The sequence below is a fragment of the Mus pahari genome, chromosome 22 (assembly GCF_900095145.1).
Source record: "Mus pahari chromosome 22, PAHARI_EIJ_v1.1, whole genome shotgun sequence".
Taxonomy (NCBI): Eukaryota; Metazoa; Chordata; class Mammalia; order Rodentia; family Muridae; genus Mus; species Mus pahari.
This window is the reverse complement of record NC_034611.1, coordinates 18,612,092-18,628,910: the sequence shown is the minus strand read 5'-3', so window position 1 is coordinate 18,628,910 and position 16,819 is coordinate 18,612,092. Positions and strand designations below refer to the sequence as shown.

At 40.3% G+C, this 16,819-nt stretch overlaps 1 protein-coding gene across 2 annotated transcripts in view; it reads right to left on the bottom strand.

Annotated features, from left to right (window-relative positions):
* Positions 1-16,819, bottom strand: part of Clvs1 (clavesin 1) — a 189,726-nt gene that overhangs the window by 89,921 nt on the left and 82,986 nt on the right. For both annotated transcript variants that reach the window (XM_029533277.1, XM_021221976.2), the window contains exon 3: positions 16,291-16,465. In XM_029533277.1, the coding sequence (XP_029389137.1) occupies positions 16,291-16,465 (175 nt within the window). The remainder of the gene's footprint in view (positions 1-16,290; positions 16,466-16,819) is intronic.

Below are 16,819 nucleotides of genomic sequence, written 5' to 3'. Positions count from 1 at the left end.
CCCTTGGTCTTGCAAACTTTATATGCTCCAGCACAGGGGAATGCCAGGGCCAAGAAGAGGGAATGGGTGAGTTGGGGAGTGGGGTGGGGGAGGGTATAGGGGACTTTGGGGATAGCATTTGAAATGTAAATGAAGTAAATACCTAATAAAAATTTGAAAAGAAAAAAGAAAAAAAAAAGAATTATACTCATAGCTCACACAATTCAGTAATGTAAAGACAAGTCAATTAAAAGTTGACAAAGGATCTAATACATATTTCACCACAAAGATACATGAATAACAAGTACAGGAAATGGTTCTCAGTATCATCCATTCTTAGCAAAATGCAGAGTCACAGCAAGACATTGCTTTGCAACAACCATGACTTTAATTTAAAATCCAATAACAAAAGCCTCAAGTAAGTGAATAATTGAAGACATGAAGAAACTGGGACCCCGATCTTTGGAAAGTGGGGATATTAAATGATTCAGCAACTTTAGAAAATAATTCAATAGCTTTCCAAAATGTTCAATGTAGAATTATCACATGACCCAGCATTTTATTCCTAGATATATAGTGTAGGCGTATGTCCTTACAAGAGTATTACATGCCAGCAAGATGGCTCGGCCAGTAAAGATGCCTGCTGCCAGGCCTGACAGCCTGAGTTCAAGTTCTGGGAGCCACATGGTGGAGGGAGGTTGAGGCTTCCACAAGATATTGTCTGATCTCCACGCATGAGCTATGGAGTGCATACACACACATGTGTGTGCATGCACACACATGAAGCAAAAGTAAAAACCATCAATATAAGTGATCGTAACAGTATTACTCACACTTGTTCAAAGTACAAAGCCCGCAAATGTTAGGCAACAGAGAAGCAGATTAAATGGTGGTGTGAGCATACAGTGAGATGTCATTCAATAACATAAAGGAACCAAATGCTGGCACAAGCTCCCATGCGAATGAGCCTGGCAAACGTGTTAAGTGAGAGTCGGGCACAAAGGACTGTACATTGCATGATTTCTTTCATAGATAGTGGAAATCAGAAAGTGTATATGCACAGAAAGGGTTCTGTTGGCTTGCAGCTCTAGGAAGTGTGGAGAAAGTAATGACTGAGGAATAGCTGCTACCAGCAACTGAATTGCTTTGTATGGAAAAGCAAAAGTATTTGAGGCAGGGACTCAAACTTCTCAAGCTGCCCTTGAACTGGCTGTGTAGCTGAGGACAGCCACAAACTTCTGTCTACCTCTACCTCCAACGTATTAGGTTGACAGGAATGTATTGCCACGCCTCATTCATTTGCTCCTGGGGTTCAAACTCATGGCTTTGTACACTCAAGACAAGCATGTTTAGACTACGCTACATCATCAGTCCTGAATAAATGTCTTTAAAAATTAGGTTGTAGCAATGGTTGCACACCTCTGTACACTAAAACCCATCGATTGCACATTTGGAATGGATGGATTATATAATATGTAAGTTGTATCTCAATAAAGCAGTTTAATAAAAAATAAATTTCAGTTTAAAAACATGCTTGAGTGAGAAAAGGAAAAGTAACACAATGTGAAGCAGAGCTGTGGGAGATTTTGATTTTCCTTATATTTTTGGAAATTTTCCAAGATGCTCCAATACATTTTTATCATTTATTTTTAAACCTAAAATTTCAAACACTTATTCAAATTTACAGCAAATGATGTGTACTAAAGAAGTATTTTTTTTTTTCTTGAAAGACAACTGGGCAGTGTATATGTGTGTTAAACCCTGCTTAGACCAAAGCACAAATAAAGTCAGAAAACTCTCCTGTTCTTTGGGAAAGTACTGCCGAGCTCCCGACCAAAGCGGCAGCTCTAGGGAGGGAAAGAAAACAACAGAAGAACGCAAAACATTAAAGAAAGTCACTTAAGATTGGAGACCAATTATGTACCCAGAAAAAAAGGGGGGATTTATGAATTCTATCAGTGTTGCTATTTGGGTCAAATATGTGAACAGTAAAAGATTTTATGATTTTAAAATACTTGAAAATTGAAGACAATAGATATTTTAATTCAAAGCTTTTTTTTTTTTTTTTTTTTTTAAGGAGACAGTTAGGATTTCTGACCTGAAACCTGGCCTTGAAGGTATAGTGAGCTACCCGCATGTGTCCTACCCGCATGTGTCGTTAGCTGACTTTGGAACACTGTGAGCAGTCTGTTTCTTGATCCTTATTTGTATAAGAGAATGCTATAAAGAAATGATTCTCAATCCGGGCATGGTGGCGCACGCCTTTAATCCCAGCACTTGGGAGGCAGAGGCAGGTAGATTTCTGAGTTCGAGGCCAGCCTGGTCTACAAAGTGAGTTCCAGGACAGCCAGGGCTACACAGAGAAACCCTGTCTTGAAAACAAAACAAAACAAACAAACAAAAAAGAAATGCATCAAGAGTAATTTAGTAAAGTTTACTTCTAATGAATTGTTACAGGGATCTAATCTAATGCAGCGACGTTTCTGAAGAGGATGGTTTTGAAACTTAAGAAGCACACATTTGAAACTGCAAGAGCAGTCAAGAACAGAGTTTTGTAGCAAGGGGAAGGCATGCTCACCCAGACAGGAGCTGGGAACAGGCCCACGTGCCATCCTAGGACAGCAGATAGGAACAGGCCCATGGGCCCATCCTAGGGCAGGAGCTGGGAACGGGCCCACGTACCCATCGGAGAGCAGCTGGGAACAGGCCCATGTGCCCATCCTAGGACAACAGCCGGGAACAGGCCCCCGTGCCCATCGGAGAGCAGCAGCTGGGAACAGGCCCCTGTGCCCATCGGAGAGCAGCAGCTGGGAACAGGCCCCGGTGCCCATCGGAGAGCAGCAGCTGGGAACAGGTTCATACCTTCATGTCAAGATACCTGGGAGCTTATGTTGAACTTTGGGCAGACTCTCTTTCAGAATTGCCTTCTTCCTTTGCAGTGACTTAATGCTATCCTAATGCTATCCACTTTAACGCTATCCTATACTATTGCTGTTCCAGCGCTATCTTCGTCAAAACCTTCTTCAAGTTAATGGAAAAGGAAATTCATAATGCCTTCCAAAGCCTAATGAGTCTGCAGCTTAAGGAATTAGGAATTACTCCTTTCAGCTAATGACATTTCAGCTGATCTGGCATTAACTTAGCTTCTTGGATTTTTCTTTTCTTTCATATTCTTAATACTCTCAACAAAAGTTTCTAAAACTCAGTCTCTTATTAAGGCAAGATAAATTACCTTTGTCACTCTTATTCTAGAGTTCCTCAAGAGTGAGGAGTATTTTGAAAACTCTTTAGAATAGTTTTTGGGCCTTACAATAACTGCTTTGCATCTCTAACTGGCCAATGTCTTTGCTTGTTTGCCTGCCTGCTTGCTTGCTTTTTTTTTTTTTTTAACTGATGGTCCCAAAGAAACACTTCATCCAGTCTTTGACCTGATGGGAAGCCACTCCTGCTAGAAGTAAATAGTTTCTGACGTGAAGGGAGCTTGTGTTTATCAAATACTAGGTCAGACTTCTCAGAGAAAGCAGACAGAACTCTAGCTCTGTCTGTGCTGTCTCAATATTCCCTTGACATTTATTTATCTACCTTCTAAAGCGCACTCCGGGATGTACCCTCCAATAACAGGCACCAGGACATACTGAAACACAGTCAAGCTAGATTTCTTTCTCACAGCTTCTAAGCCCAAATCCCAGATTCAATAAAATGATGGATTAAAAAGAATCCAAGTCTAGAAGGTGCTAGTAAATTTTATTTAACATTTAGGAAAAGGGACAGGATAAGTCTAAACAAAGGCATTTAACAGACTTATCATAAAACCTTTGCAACCATTTGAAATAAGAGATACACCATTAAATATTAGTGTAAATTGTGTAAACCCTTTTATGACAGGAGGTGAAGGGTTAAAATGATTATAAGCTATTAGTAAGGAAAGATGTTAACCCCCACCCCAAATGGCTGGCACCTATTATCAAGCCATATGCAGAAGAGAGAATAAAATACCTAATAAACATGGAAAACTGTGCCATCTCGCTAGGAATCATTGTGTTCACAGCACTGAACACAAGGAACTGTGCATAGGCTACACCATCAAATATCAAGCGCTTATATTTAGTGTCCAGGAATGTTTTGGTTTACAAAGCAGTGTTGGACACGGTTGAGGAATTCCTTCCCCTCTCCCTTCCTCCCTCTCCCATCCCTTCTTTCTTCTTTTCCTTCACTTTTCTTAAGATGATCCCAGGACCCTGTGCATAGTAATTGAAGATGTAATGGGTGGTTTTGAGAGGAATTTGAATGTATATGGTATTGGATATTATTATTCCAGTTTTGCTTTATTATTATTGCATATGTATAACATGTATCCAACTGATCTCCCATTTCCAAGAACCTTTAAACAGTGAATTTTTAATTGGCTCTATAACTCTTAAGATATGCACAGAACTAAGGTGAGCTGTAAACATTTGATATCACACTGCAACTATTATAGACAAAAATCTCTCTGATACTCTGCATGGGTCTTTCTTCTGGTAGTCCTGATTGAGTGTGACAGAGACTCTCAGGATTGCTTAGGGTCACGGCTGTGCACATTGGATCTGATGCTATTATACACCGATTCCCTCGGGGCACAGTTGGATAGTAGCATCTACATAAAACAGTCTGGATTCTGTGGTTTCTGGGTTCCGAAGTAACATTTTTACACTATTTGTGCTGCTTCTCTGCCTGTCAGCTGGAAACCGGTGGCAGTGGTTTTACAATATTGTGATGCTGCGTGGTCTCTGTTCTATGTGATACAGTCACACGTTCCTTAAGGAACGTGGCACTGCATTTCTGTGTCTCCAACATGTCTATTCTATTCTCAAGTCAAATGCTACATGGAGACACAAAGAGTGTTAAATCAGTTATGAAAGTAACACATTCCAGACAGACTCCAGTATCATGAAGCCTGATTGGTTGAGATAGGAACAACTGGGCATTAGTTTCATTTGCTTTTGGGGTTTTTTGGGGGGAGGGGGTTAGACTGTACACTACAAGAACTAATTAGAGGTTTTAAAGTCAGGAAAGTGGCTACTTTTGGTGTTAATATTTAATACTCAGGACCACTAGGGCACAAGATCCGATTTTTGTCATTGTTGTTATTGTTCCATTATTTACTAAGCTGCTTTCAGTTTCTAAAAATTTACCTGAAGCACACATTTGACGAATGTAACTTATATATTAATATTTCCACATACAAGACCAGATCCTTCTAATATAAAAAAAAAAAGAAACTGCATTTTGATTTTTTTTCCCTCTGCACTAACTAAACAGGGGTTAGCCATGTTTAGTGGATTTTTAGAAACAAATGCTTCCATTTTCGCAAAATGAACTCATAGGTTTATTCCCCCAAAGAACACTTTCTCCCGTGGTAAGACACAAGGAAAAGTGTGAGATCTTTAGTTGGTCTCCATGGAAACTAAAGTCTCATTCATAAAGGCTGCCTATTATCCCAACCATCTTCTACACGTTTTATATTGAAGGGCCTGCTAGGCTTCAGATGCAGCACCTTGGGACCCCCCTTCCCTCCTCCCTGTTATCTCTTCAGTCTTGCAAGGGATGAAGATGCCACAGGGCTCTTACTTATACAGGGAGCTGTCAGACATCTACAGCATCTCATGGAAAAACACTCCCGAAGAAACTGGTCCAGAGACTGACAGATGGGAAGGGAAAGGCAGACTGAGTCTCCAGGCACCCTTCCCCTTGTAAGGCCAGGTCTGGCTGAGCATAGAGGACAGAATAGCTCAGAATTGTTCCTCTGTGTGAGTCCTTCCTTCATTTCTACTCTGCTTGGCTTTGGCTTCAGTTGGTCTTCTAGCCCTTAGAAATGGGAAACTCTAGGTGATGTTTGCAAGGGCTCTTATTTTCTACACATGATTCATGAGAATGTGGGTTATTCGGGGAAAGGCCCTTTAGGAACACCAAGGGTTGCTTGGACTTGATGCTGGGTTCCCCCAGGACATAAACCAAATTAGAAATCTGTAATGTCATCTGCCTGCTGATGTATTACAATGATATATTCAGAACAGAATCCCTGGACAGACACTCCGGGACTTCATTTCATAATCACAAGAGGCAGAGTTCTTTTCTTTGACTCTTTGAAAAACATTACTCTATAACTCAAGAATTCACAGCCGCTAACACTTGGTCCAGATGGAACTTTTGCTGTTGTATGAAGGACCCTATGCTTTCCTCCAGTGGCTCTCCTCTGTCAGCAGAAAAGTGATCCTGAACATTTCCTCCGCTGCCATCTTCAGCGTCTTGCATGTCTCTGAGACTGTAGTCTGGTGAGATGTGTTTACTGACAACGGGATGTGTATCTTCCTCTCTCAGCTCAGAGCTTCTAGCTGGCACCTGACCATAGCATCCCACCAAGTCCCTCCTCGCATCCTGACTCTCAGCACTTGCATTCATCCTTACAGCTCCCTGGACAGCTTGCCTGCCTTCCTCTGTGGCTGCTTCACATATGAGCCGATGCTTCTCTTTCTTCCTTTGAATTATTCCCTCAGTCACTGCCTCCCATTCCTTAGTTTTGCCTGAATATTATCTTTTCTAGAATTTCAGGTACTGTGAAATCTAGAAAAATCACAAAATTTTCAGGAAAATGAATGAACTTAGAATGTATATTATTAAGTGATGTGATGTCACACAATCTCAGAAATGTATGTTTTCCTAATATGAGGATCCCAGCCTATAATTATAATGCATGTGTATACATATACATACACACATAATTATATAATACTATATATAATATATAATATATGGCTTATAATATATGATAAAATGATGTGTGATATACACCATATAAAATAGGACATAATATGTAATGCTTAATATATAATATGCAATACATATATAATAGGTAACATGTAACACATTACATATAACACAACACATTTATAGATACATATTTGGACCATTAGGTGATAAGGAATGAGTGATGCAGGCAGTGGACATGTGAGGAATAAAGCCAATTGATTTTCTAGTTTGAACTCTATCATGTTTTTTCTGTTCTTGTGGTAGATGACTGCATAACAATGTAATTGGTAGCGACAGTGTGAAACACTATGTGAGGCTGCATGACTTCAGAATGCCCACACACACTGGACCGAGGCTCACTGAGATGTAGAGTTTAGACAGTGCAAGTGCTTGCTTGAGTAGATTCCTTAATTTAGTGTTGTGATATTTTTATTTATAAATTTATTACAATAAAGTGATTTTTAATTAAAAAATATAGGCACTAAAGATATGGCTCAGAGGTTAAGAGTGCTGGCTGTTCTTCCAGAAAGCTTGGTTTTGATCCCCAGTGCCCAAATAGCACCTCACAACTGTCTACATATAACTCCAATCCCAGGGGATCTAATGCCTTCTTTTGGCCTTGGTAGGCATCAGGTATGCACATAATGACATAGATGCAAACACAACAATCACGCGTATTAAATAAATGCATTTAACTTTTTATTTTAAAAACCAAAAAACCACCCAAATCTATAGATTTAGCCTAAATTTCTTCCTTCTTTTCAGACAATATAAATCATTAGATTACCTTATTGGATCTTAACTTTACATGTTTAGTGGTTTTAATTCATTTTATTACTATAATTAAATTATACTTTCTAAAGAAGAAGGACTTATTGGATTTAATTTTGGAGGCAGAAAGTATATGATCATATTGTCCCATCAAGTTGTCCTCTGTTCATGGTCCCATTGGCTGTACCATTCAGAAGCATCAAGGCAGAGATAGGAAGGAACAAGAATGATATTCTATAGTCAAATAGGAGAGCAGAAATGGCAGTCTTGTTTTTTAAGAGCAAAGCACTCTTGTGATAACCCAGTGAGGTCCTACAGGAGCTACATGGTCCCACAAACTGTGTCCTAAAGACCTGTTCACCCCAGCAGGTTCTACCTCTGTAACTTTTACACCACCACACACAGGAGCACACTTTCAACACATGAACCTTTGGGAAATATACGCAAATTCTATTCACGGCCCAGAACTACTGTTCTGTGGTGCTTTCTTTTGAAGCATCTTTTTCTACCTACCTCGCTCAGTATACTCTCACTAGGTAGCTTCACCCTCATCCTTTGCTTCACACCTGAACCTTGCTCTTTCATGAATCAAATTTTCTTATCTTGCTTCCTGTTTGGTTACTGTATCTCTTTTAGTTTTTAGTTATTTCTTTTAGTTTAACATCTTCTCCACCCTTGGCCTAGTCAGCCTTGAAACACATCTGTTCTGGTTTCAATGTGAAATGCACACCCACCTCTAGGCTCATGAGGATGTACTACTCAGAGAGCATCACTGTTTTGGGAGGCGGGAAGATTTTGGGACATGGGGTCAGTCTAGAAAACATACACTGCATGGTGCAGCCCTTTGAAGATTACAGCACAGCACAGCGTCTACTCCCACTCTGCTTTCTGATCTGCAAAGAATGTTAAAGACAGTCATTGCCTGTTTTCTTTTTTTTTTTTTTTTTTTTTTTTTTTTTTTTTTTAGATTATATTAAAGACAGGTTTTTTGGGAAGCTTCTCTCTGGTGAGATCATGGGGAGGGGGAGACAGAGAAAAGGAGCATGCACAGAGATGAGGAGAAGGAGGAAGAGGATGAGGAGAGAGAGAGAGACAAGGAGAAGTGGGGCAAAATGTCTGGATTATATAGGGAAGAATCAGCTGGCTGCTTACAATTCTATAGATGGGACCACCCCTGGCCACACCATCCCTGCCACAATAGATGACTCATTTGGGAATAATGGGTCAAAATAAATGTTTCTTCCCTTCAGTTGTTTCTGTAGGGCCATTTTGATCATAATGATGAAGGAAGTGACTAAAACGCCTTCCTTAGCCAGAAGCTCTAAACGATCACCATGGGAAACATAAATCTGCCACCTTTCATCAGTAATATATTCTAAGGTCACCGAGTTTCTCAGATTACCATGGATGTGCCATAGTCCTTCTTGGTGCTTGTGAGCTGCAGACTATGAAATGAATTCTAATTTTCCCTTCTACTGAGGTACAACAGGCCTCTGTGTGTTTGACTATAGTCTTCCCATTGCCTAAAATCCCTTCCCTTCTGCCTTTATTTCCCTATTCAACATCCATCTGCTAGGAATGAGCTGGAGTGGGGGTGTTGCCTAGGAAACCATTCTCTCCTGCTCCCGCATGCATTGTTTTCTTCATCTGGGAATCAACTTGTTTAGCGTTTTTTTTCTTTCCTTCTGAATGTTGGGTTTTTTGGGTTTTTTTTCCCCATTTGTTCGTAAGTCTGGCCTTGCTTGGAAGCACAGCCTTTCCCGTGTCAGAGGCTGTGTCTCTTTACCTTTGTGACTAAACTGGAAGTAAAAACTGAGAGATTGTTTCTCCATGGATTGAACTGAATTAGAAGACCGGCTAGGATTATAAAACACAAGAGTCCGAAAGACTATGTATCAAAAGTATGCCAGGGATAGACCTATTTATTGGAACCATTTTAAATGAGCCACACTATTTGTATCAGAATCACCAGGGTGTCATCAGCCTTGATTATCTTCCTGAGTTTAGTTGACACTTAATGAGGTAGAGCTTCTGATGAGATGTTTAATTTCTCTATGATTTCCATAATAACAGATTGCACTAACTGCAGATTCAGAATTACCGCTCTGTAGCATGAGAAGGTAAAACAGTTTGCTTAGAGGAAACATTTTTCTTGGAGCATACATGGAAAGTTTATAAGACACAAATTCATTAGCTTCTTTGTCCAAAATGCAAACTATCATTTTTCTTCATTCAGTTCCTAGCATGCTTTAGAAAAACAGAGCCAAAGATGCTGCAGACACTACTGCATCAAGAGTCTTACAGGGTGAAGACGCATTTGTTTATAAGTCTCTATCCATCACCCAGTGTCAAGATATTGGGACTGGACTTGCTCTTCCACTACTGGGTGATAATTGAAAAGATCACACCACAAGAATAGAAAGGAAGGTGACACTGAGCAGGCAGGTGACACCATCTGCTCCTGAGTCATGGTAACACAGATAGATAAGGAACTTCCTTGTTTAGTAGTGATGAAGTTGTCGAGAGAGTCAGTGCTCAGAAATCCAGGCTTATAGAGCCAGGCAATGCAGATTTTATTTACACAAGTGCATTAAAGCCAAATAAGTCTACGGACCAGGTCCCTTCATCCTTTGTATGCCACTGGGACATTGATGAAGAGCTGGCTATATAAAAAAAACATTTTTCATTTAATTTGTGCTATTTTAGATATTGTTGCAATACTACACTGTACAGATGGAGAACTGGAACCCAGAAAGAGTAATCTGTCGGGTGCAGAATCAGATGGAGATCAGAGCCCAGATAGTTGACTATGCTCTTACCCACACCAAAGTGTGGTCCTACCAGCAGCAGCAGCAGCACCTAAAACTGCTTATGAAGGGTCAACTCTCAGTCTGTGCCCCTTTATGAAGAGGTGAGGAAGTCTGATAGAGGGTACAGTGATGTGGGGTAACTTGGCCAACAGGTGAGTATGATGACGCAATGTCAAAATCATGTACTTTATGTTGTAGCACCGTGTTTAGCTAGCGCCCTGCCTGAGTGTGTGAAAACCACATAGAGGATGGGCTCAGAAGCTACATGTCAATAAAAAGAAGGTTCCTTGAAGCCAGGTTAGCTTTGTCATTTCCTATTATTAGAGTATCTGACCCACATTTTGTGTTGAAGTATACATGAGTCAGGATATTTACACAGCTAGCATGTGGACCACAAACTGGAGACAGCTTACGATGATTGTAATGTACAAATGCTTTTCCAAATTTCCAAGCATAGCATGGTCTATTCATTTACATTTAGGAATTGTCACATTGCCCATGACATGACAGACTTTCAAACAGTCTATTCTTTTCAATTGAATAAGGCACTTTGGGTTCCCCGGATCAAGTAAATACATATATTTTGTAAAAGGGGATGAAAATTAGAAAGGAGCACATAGAGAGTGTGGCAGGATTGTGTGGCTATAACAAAACATACTGTGAGGAGAGTGATAGTTTGACTCGTCCAAGATTATGAGCATTGCTCCAAATCTTCTATTACCTGGGTTAAAACTTGAAAAGCTATTGTTAAGAAACTTCAAGGAAAGAGAAGGTATCTCACTGTGATAAAGTAATTGCCTTCAAGCACAAGGACCTAAATCCATGAATAAATAAAGTAAGCGTGTTGGTTCCACTTAAAACCTCATCATTGGAGAGTCAGAGACTGGCACATCCCTTTGGGCTTACTTGGCAGGGAGTTCTAGATGATTGGGTTTCATGCCAGTGACAGATCATGTCTCAAAGAAAAGGATGGATATTGTCTAAGGAATAACACCTAAAGTTGTTCCTCTAAACTCTATGCACATGCACAGTATGTACTAGTATGCAAATACACACATGTTAAAGGGGAAACAATTATAGAAGACATGAACTATCTCGTTCACTAATCTGGCTCAAACCTGTCTGAAAAATGTTGATTCAAAGTTGACTAAATACTACGAAAACATCTTTATTACAAGGAATCCCACAATACATTTTGAGCAAAGAGATAATGACTTGATAAACTTTCAAGATTGGTGAGAAATAATGATATAAACATGAAAATGAGAGAGAGAAAAAAACAAATAAAGAAAAAAAAAAGCAGAATGGAGCAAAAAGCCAAACATTTCTTGGGGTTCTTCTATTGAATGAAGAACAGGATTCTCTAAACCCACAACAAATATTTGAATCCAAGACAAGACATTTTGTAAATAACTAACTCCCTATACCTCTCCATTAATAAAACACTGTGAGCTTTCTGAGTGACTGAGTTGACTTCACACTGAGAAACACCAGGCATTGATTGTAAGAGTTGTGCTGCAGTGGTTGCCAAGAAAGAATTCCAAAACTTGATTCTGATCATATTACAAAACTCAGGAGCAGGACTTGGATGTGTGACTTCTGCAAGAATTCCCAAAGTCACTAAGAGTCATACTGTGATGTGTGAAAATGGTCATAATTCCCAAAGTCACCAAAAGTCATACTGTGATGTGTGAAAATGGTCACATTCATATTGCTTTGAATTTGACTAAGATGTAAAGATGTTTAAATGACTAGATGGAATGATTGTTTTAGAGTCACAGACAGTATTGACCACATTTAGAGACCAGGGCAAATAAAGAGAGAAAAAAAAAAAAACATGGAGTTGGTGGGTGGGGCAGTAGAAAGGATCTGGAATGATTTGAGCAGGGAGAACTATAAGTTTTTCAGTAAAAAATAATCATGGATAAAAGAAATGATTTCTGAAAAATTGTGTTTTAACTAAAATTCTTTGAGAACCAGTCACAGAATAGTTAAGTAAACTGGCACAATGTGGAGGCTCCAACAACATGCTCTTTTGAAGATGCCTCTTGAGAGAAGAGTGCACTGTAGAGTTCTACAGACATCTTGCGATAAGCTTATGCAGGGTAACTTCTGATGGCAGAACATGACCCTTTAAACAATCTTTGGACTGTCAAGATGTCTCAGTGGATAAAAATGCTTCCTGCTAAGCTTGATGATCTGAGATTGAGCTCTACAACCTACACAGTAAAAGGGAAACAATTCCCATAAGTTGTCCTATTGCTATGGTAAATGCAACACACAAACACACACACACACACACACACACACACACACACACACACACACCACATAAACAAACAAATGTGAGAAGATTTAAAACGCAATATTTTGTATGGTTACCATAATTAATTCACCTATGAAGCACATAACAAAAATCTTATGCATATGCTGGATTTTGAATTATACCCACAGCCAAATTAATTACCTTATAGAAATACAACTAAAAGCTCCCCTCCTCAAACACTGACATCAAATTGCTAGCCCAGTTCTATTGCTTCTAAAGTGTATTACCTACAATTTGACATAGCTGGGATTTGAGGTAACCAAGCAAAAGATCCAGAAAAAGCAACACTCTTTGGTGTCCTACTGCAGGATATTTTGCACATGCCCAGACACTGATATGGACACTTTTGGAGAATGACTTTTGATGTCAGCTACCTCTCAGCCCCAGAATGGAGATATGAGGTTGCCACTCTGTCTCGGGCAGCCAGCACACAGTAAGTAGACAATACAGGAATGTTAATACCCTGGTCCTTGAGTCCAATGTGAGAATGACACTAAGGGATCATCCAGGTTCAGAACACCTGAGACCTTCAATAAAAGTAACTTAAACCTGCTATAAGACTTTCAACTTCCCTTTTGTATGCTGACCAGAAAGCATTGTCCCTTGACTTCCTTTCATAAGCACCACATCATAGTCTTTCAAAAAAGCCAAACCTGGAATAACCAACAATCTTTCTAAATACATCTTTATAGAGAATAAAACAAAACAAAACCCCAGGTTTGAACTAGGTTGAACTAGGTTGGAATATAAGATACAAGACTGACAAAATCTGATGACAAGTTCTCATTGCCTCAAGAGTGAGCTATCTGAGCCAACCCATTTCTTCTTCCTATTAGAATGACTGCATTCATTGCCTATGTATGTAGGAACAGCATCACATGCCAGGGCCCTAAACTCTCCAGGTGTGGAGCATCAGGAAATCCTAGATTCATCTTGTAAACAGCTCAAATCCCAAACCAGATGGTCAAGCACCACAGGGGTCTGGACATTCCATTGAGAAGGCCGTTCTCATGCTGACCCTAGGCACTAGGGCAAATAGTATAAGCAGTGTATGCTGGAATGGAGGCTTTTCCTTCTACAAGCTCCTGAGGGTCCAGCAGATACCTGGGCCTCTTCAAGCATCTTTCAAGATGAATGGAAAGAAGGCAGCATGTGGCTTCTCTTCTGTTGCTGATGGCAGCCTTGTGTAACTTTTCTTGTCTCCACTATAACACTATTGTGTAATCTTTCTCGAGCCATTGTAGGCAACCATTAGAGATGTGTGTAGAATTTTTTGCTGTATAGCACCATTGACTAAAAATGAATGAATTCTGTATGGTCCTGGTTATAACCTTTTCAAGGTATCAGAAGGGTTCATAGTCACATAGAGATGAGGATAATCCCTGTGATAAAGATCTCTAGAAGAGATAATGGTAATGATATCTAAATTATCCCAAAGTCAGAGAGAGGAGAGCCTGGTATGAAAAGTGGTTGAGTTACTAGATAGAACGGCTACTGTAGGGCAAGAGCAGAATTGCCCGTGGTTTCCTCAGTAACTTCTTCATGCCCCAGATAGCATATACTTTAAAAGTACAGTCTTGGACAATCTGTACCCTAGATGAGCAGTTCTCAGTCCCCAAGTCAGGGCCCATTTGTGAGTCGCATATCAGTACTTACATTACAATTTATAACATAGCAAGATTACGAAGTAGCCCCCAAAATAATTTTATGGTTGGGAGTCATCACAACACAAGAAGATAACTACTGCATTAAAGGGTCTCAGTGTTAGGAAGGTATCTTATCCTAACTTAATTTTGGCATTGGCTTTCCTGCCCCATGCTGGTGATGACCACCACTTTCTAAGGATCCGGACGCCTGAAGAGACAGAGCTGTAGTGCTATTTAGACAGTTAGAATACAGGAGGGCCTGATGCCTTCTTACAGTCAGAGCAGCTCTGTAGAAGGAATCCCACTGCTCTGGAGATCAGGGAAGCACATACCTTCCCCCCCACACACACTCTGACTCTGGTCTCACAAGCCTTGGACCCAACACATGGAACATGAAGGCCTAAATGAGACCCACCCTGACCTGCCAAAGTCTATCTGGTATTTCCTGTAACGATAGTTCAGCTTCGTTCATAGCTTCACCCACCTGCATTAATGCAGGAAGACCTGCATCTACTTAGCAGACTTAGCAAGGGCCAGTTATATAATCCACACATTTTTCAGAAATAAAAATTGAAACACAGGATCGACTCAAGAGCTATTATATATATATATATATAATATATAATATCATAAGCCAATTTATAGAAACTTACATATTTAAAAATCATCCTTTAAAAAGGAAAATATAGAAACCTGTTAAGAAATTCCTAGAAATTATGATCAGCCTAATTATGAGCATGAGAATCTTAAAATGTCTCTTAACAAAAGGTTAGAGAAATAAGCTGTATTCAAGTACTGAAAAGAGAGGAGATAAGGAACGGTGTTACCGGCAGGGGAACCGATGGTCAAGAACGAGGAGTCTGTTAGTTTAAACTGAATGGTCTGTACATACAAAAGCAACTAAGCTGTGCCCACAATGCCCAAGGACAGCTTAATGTTCCTGGGACCACATGAATGGGATGTTGCTCTTCTGAAATGTCAGCTCTACTTCTCTGGGAAACGGGAAGCCATGTTGACGTCATAATATTCATTCAATAGGCATATGTTCCTCAGAGACCAGTGAGAGAACAAGCCACAGCTTAAGACATGGAGCCATCCTTCGCCCCTTGTGGTGCGCAGATATTGTGGGTGGTGTGACACAAGTTCAGAAGAACATGAGTATTCACTGTCCATGTTTTGGTGTGTGGCTACACATTAAGGAACTGGTCACCCCCTTGAGTAAATCTTTATATCAGATCAAGAAGGGAGGTGAGCTTTACCTATGTTGATTTTTTAATGGCTCCAAAGTGTGCCTTTAATTCTGTATTTAAACAAGTGTCACCTCAGGGCACCAAGGGACATTTCTGAGTTAGCTACTTTTCACAGAACCACTGACCCTTCAAAGGCCCACTGCTCTGGGAGATGAGAGGGCTGCGGAAGGTCCTTGAAAATTGCCCTAAACACACACACAAAAAAAATCTTTTCCTTAAAGGGCCCATTCTGGCAACTGCCTGCTGAGCTTCATCGACTGCCTTTGTTCATAGGCAAGCAATCTACTTTCATAGGAATTCTTCGGCATAGCCCGCGTTGGGAAGTAAAGATCCAAAGAGTGCATTACTGGGGCTCAAAAAAATGCTCTTAGAGATCCAGCCCCCATTGTAGGAAGAAAACATGAAGCAGGTGCTTCCTGGTTGTCATTTTGTGAACTCTGGGATTTAGCCAAACATCTCCAGACTTTAGCCATTATCGCTCTGGCAGGTGATTTGTGCCTGGAGTAACAGCAATTTAATATTGTTAATGACAATGAACGCTAATGAAGAAAAAAACAGCAAACATTTAAGTTCAGGCTGAAGTGAAAATATAGAGCACGTATGGGTGAATTTTACTCGAGTTCCCTTATTCCACTCCAAAGGACAGATAAGACTTTGGTTGCAATAACCAGGCAAAAGTACAGTCAGGCCCATCTGCATTGCATCGTTGTTGAACGTACCTGCAGCCCTTCAATGGCCAGCTTCAGGATAGAAGGTGTCAGCTTGGATGCTTGCTTGAAGGAAAAGTTGCTCCAGTCTATAATTAAAATGAAACCATTTATCTGGAGCTCAGGATCTTCAATAAGGACTTCCAAGGACAGGAGAATGGCACGGAGGATGTCTGTGAAGGAGTTCCTGCAGCCAGAACGGAAAAGAGGGTGTGAGACTCCACAGCTGAGAGATGGCACACTGTGTGCAGTGTCTCTGCTGTCCCCACCCTGCCGCCCCATGAATCCTTCCGGAGGAGTCAGACTAAGGTTCTCAATGTAGAATGAATGACAATACTATTTCTGAACATCCGAAAACAATGCTTCAAGATGGCCAGGATGGGTGCTTCCTTTTATTTGATCACCACAGCACCTTAGATTTAATGAGATGTTACTCTTTTGCATTCTATGGCTCTCTGTATTCTGCTCCCTCTGCATCACTGTACACGCCTTGTGGAAAGATATCTGGAGCTCTCTCGTGCACGCACATACAAACACATAC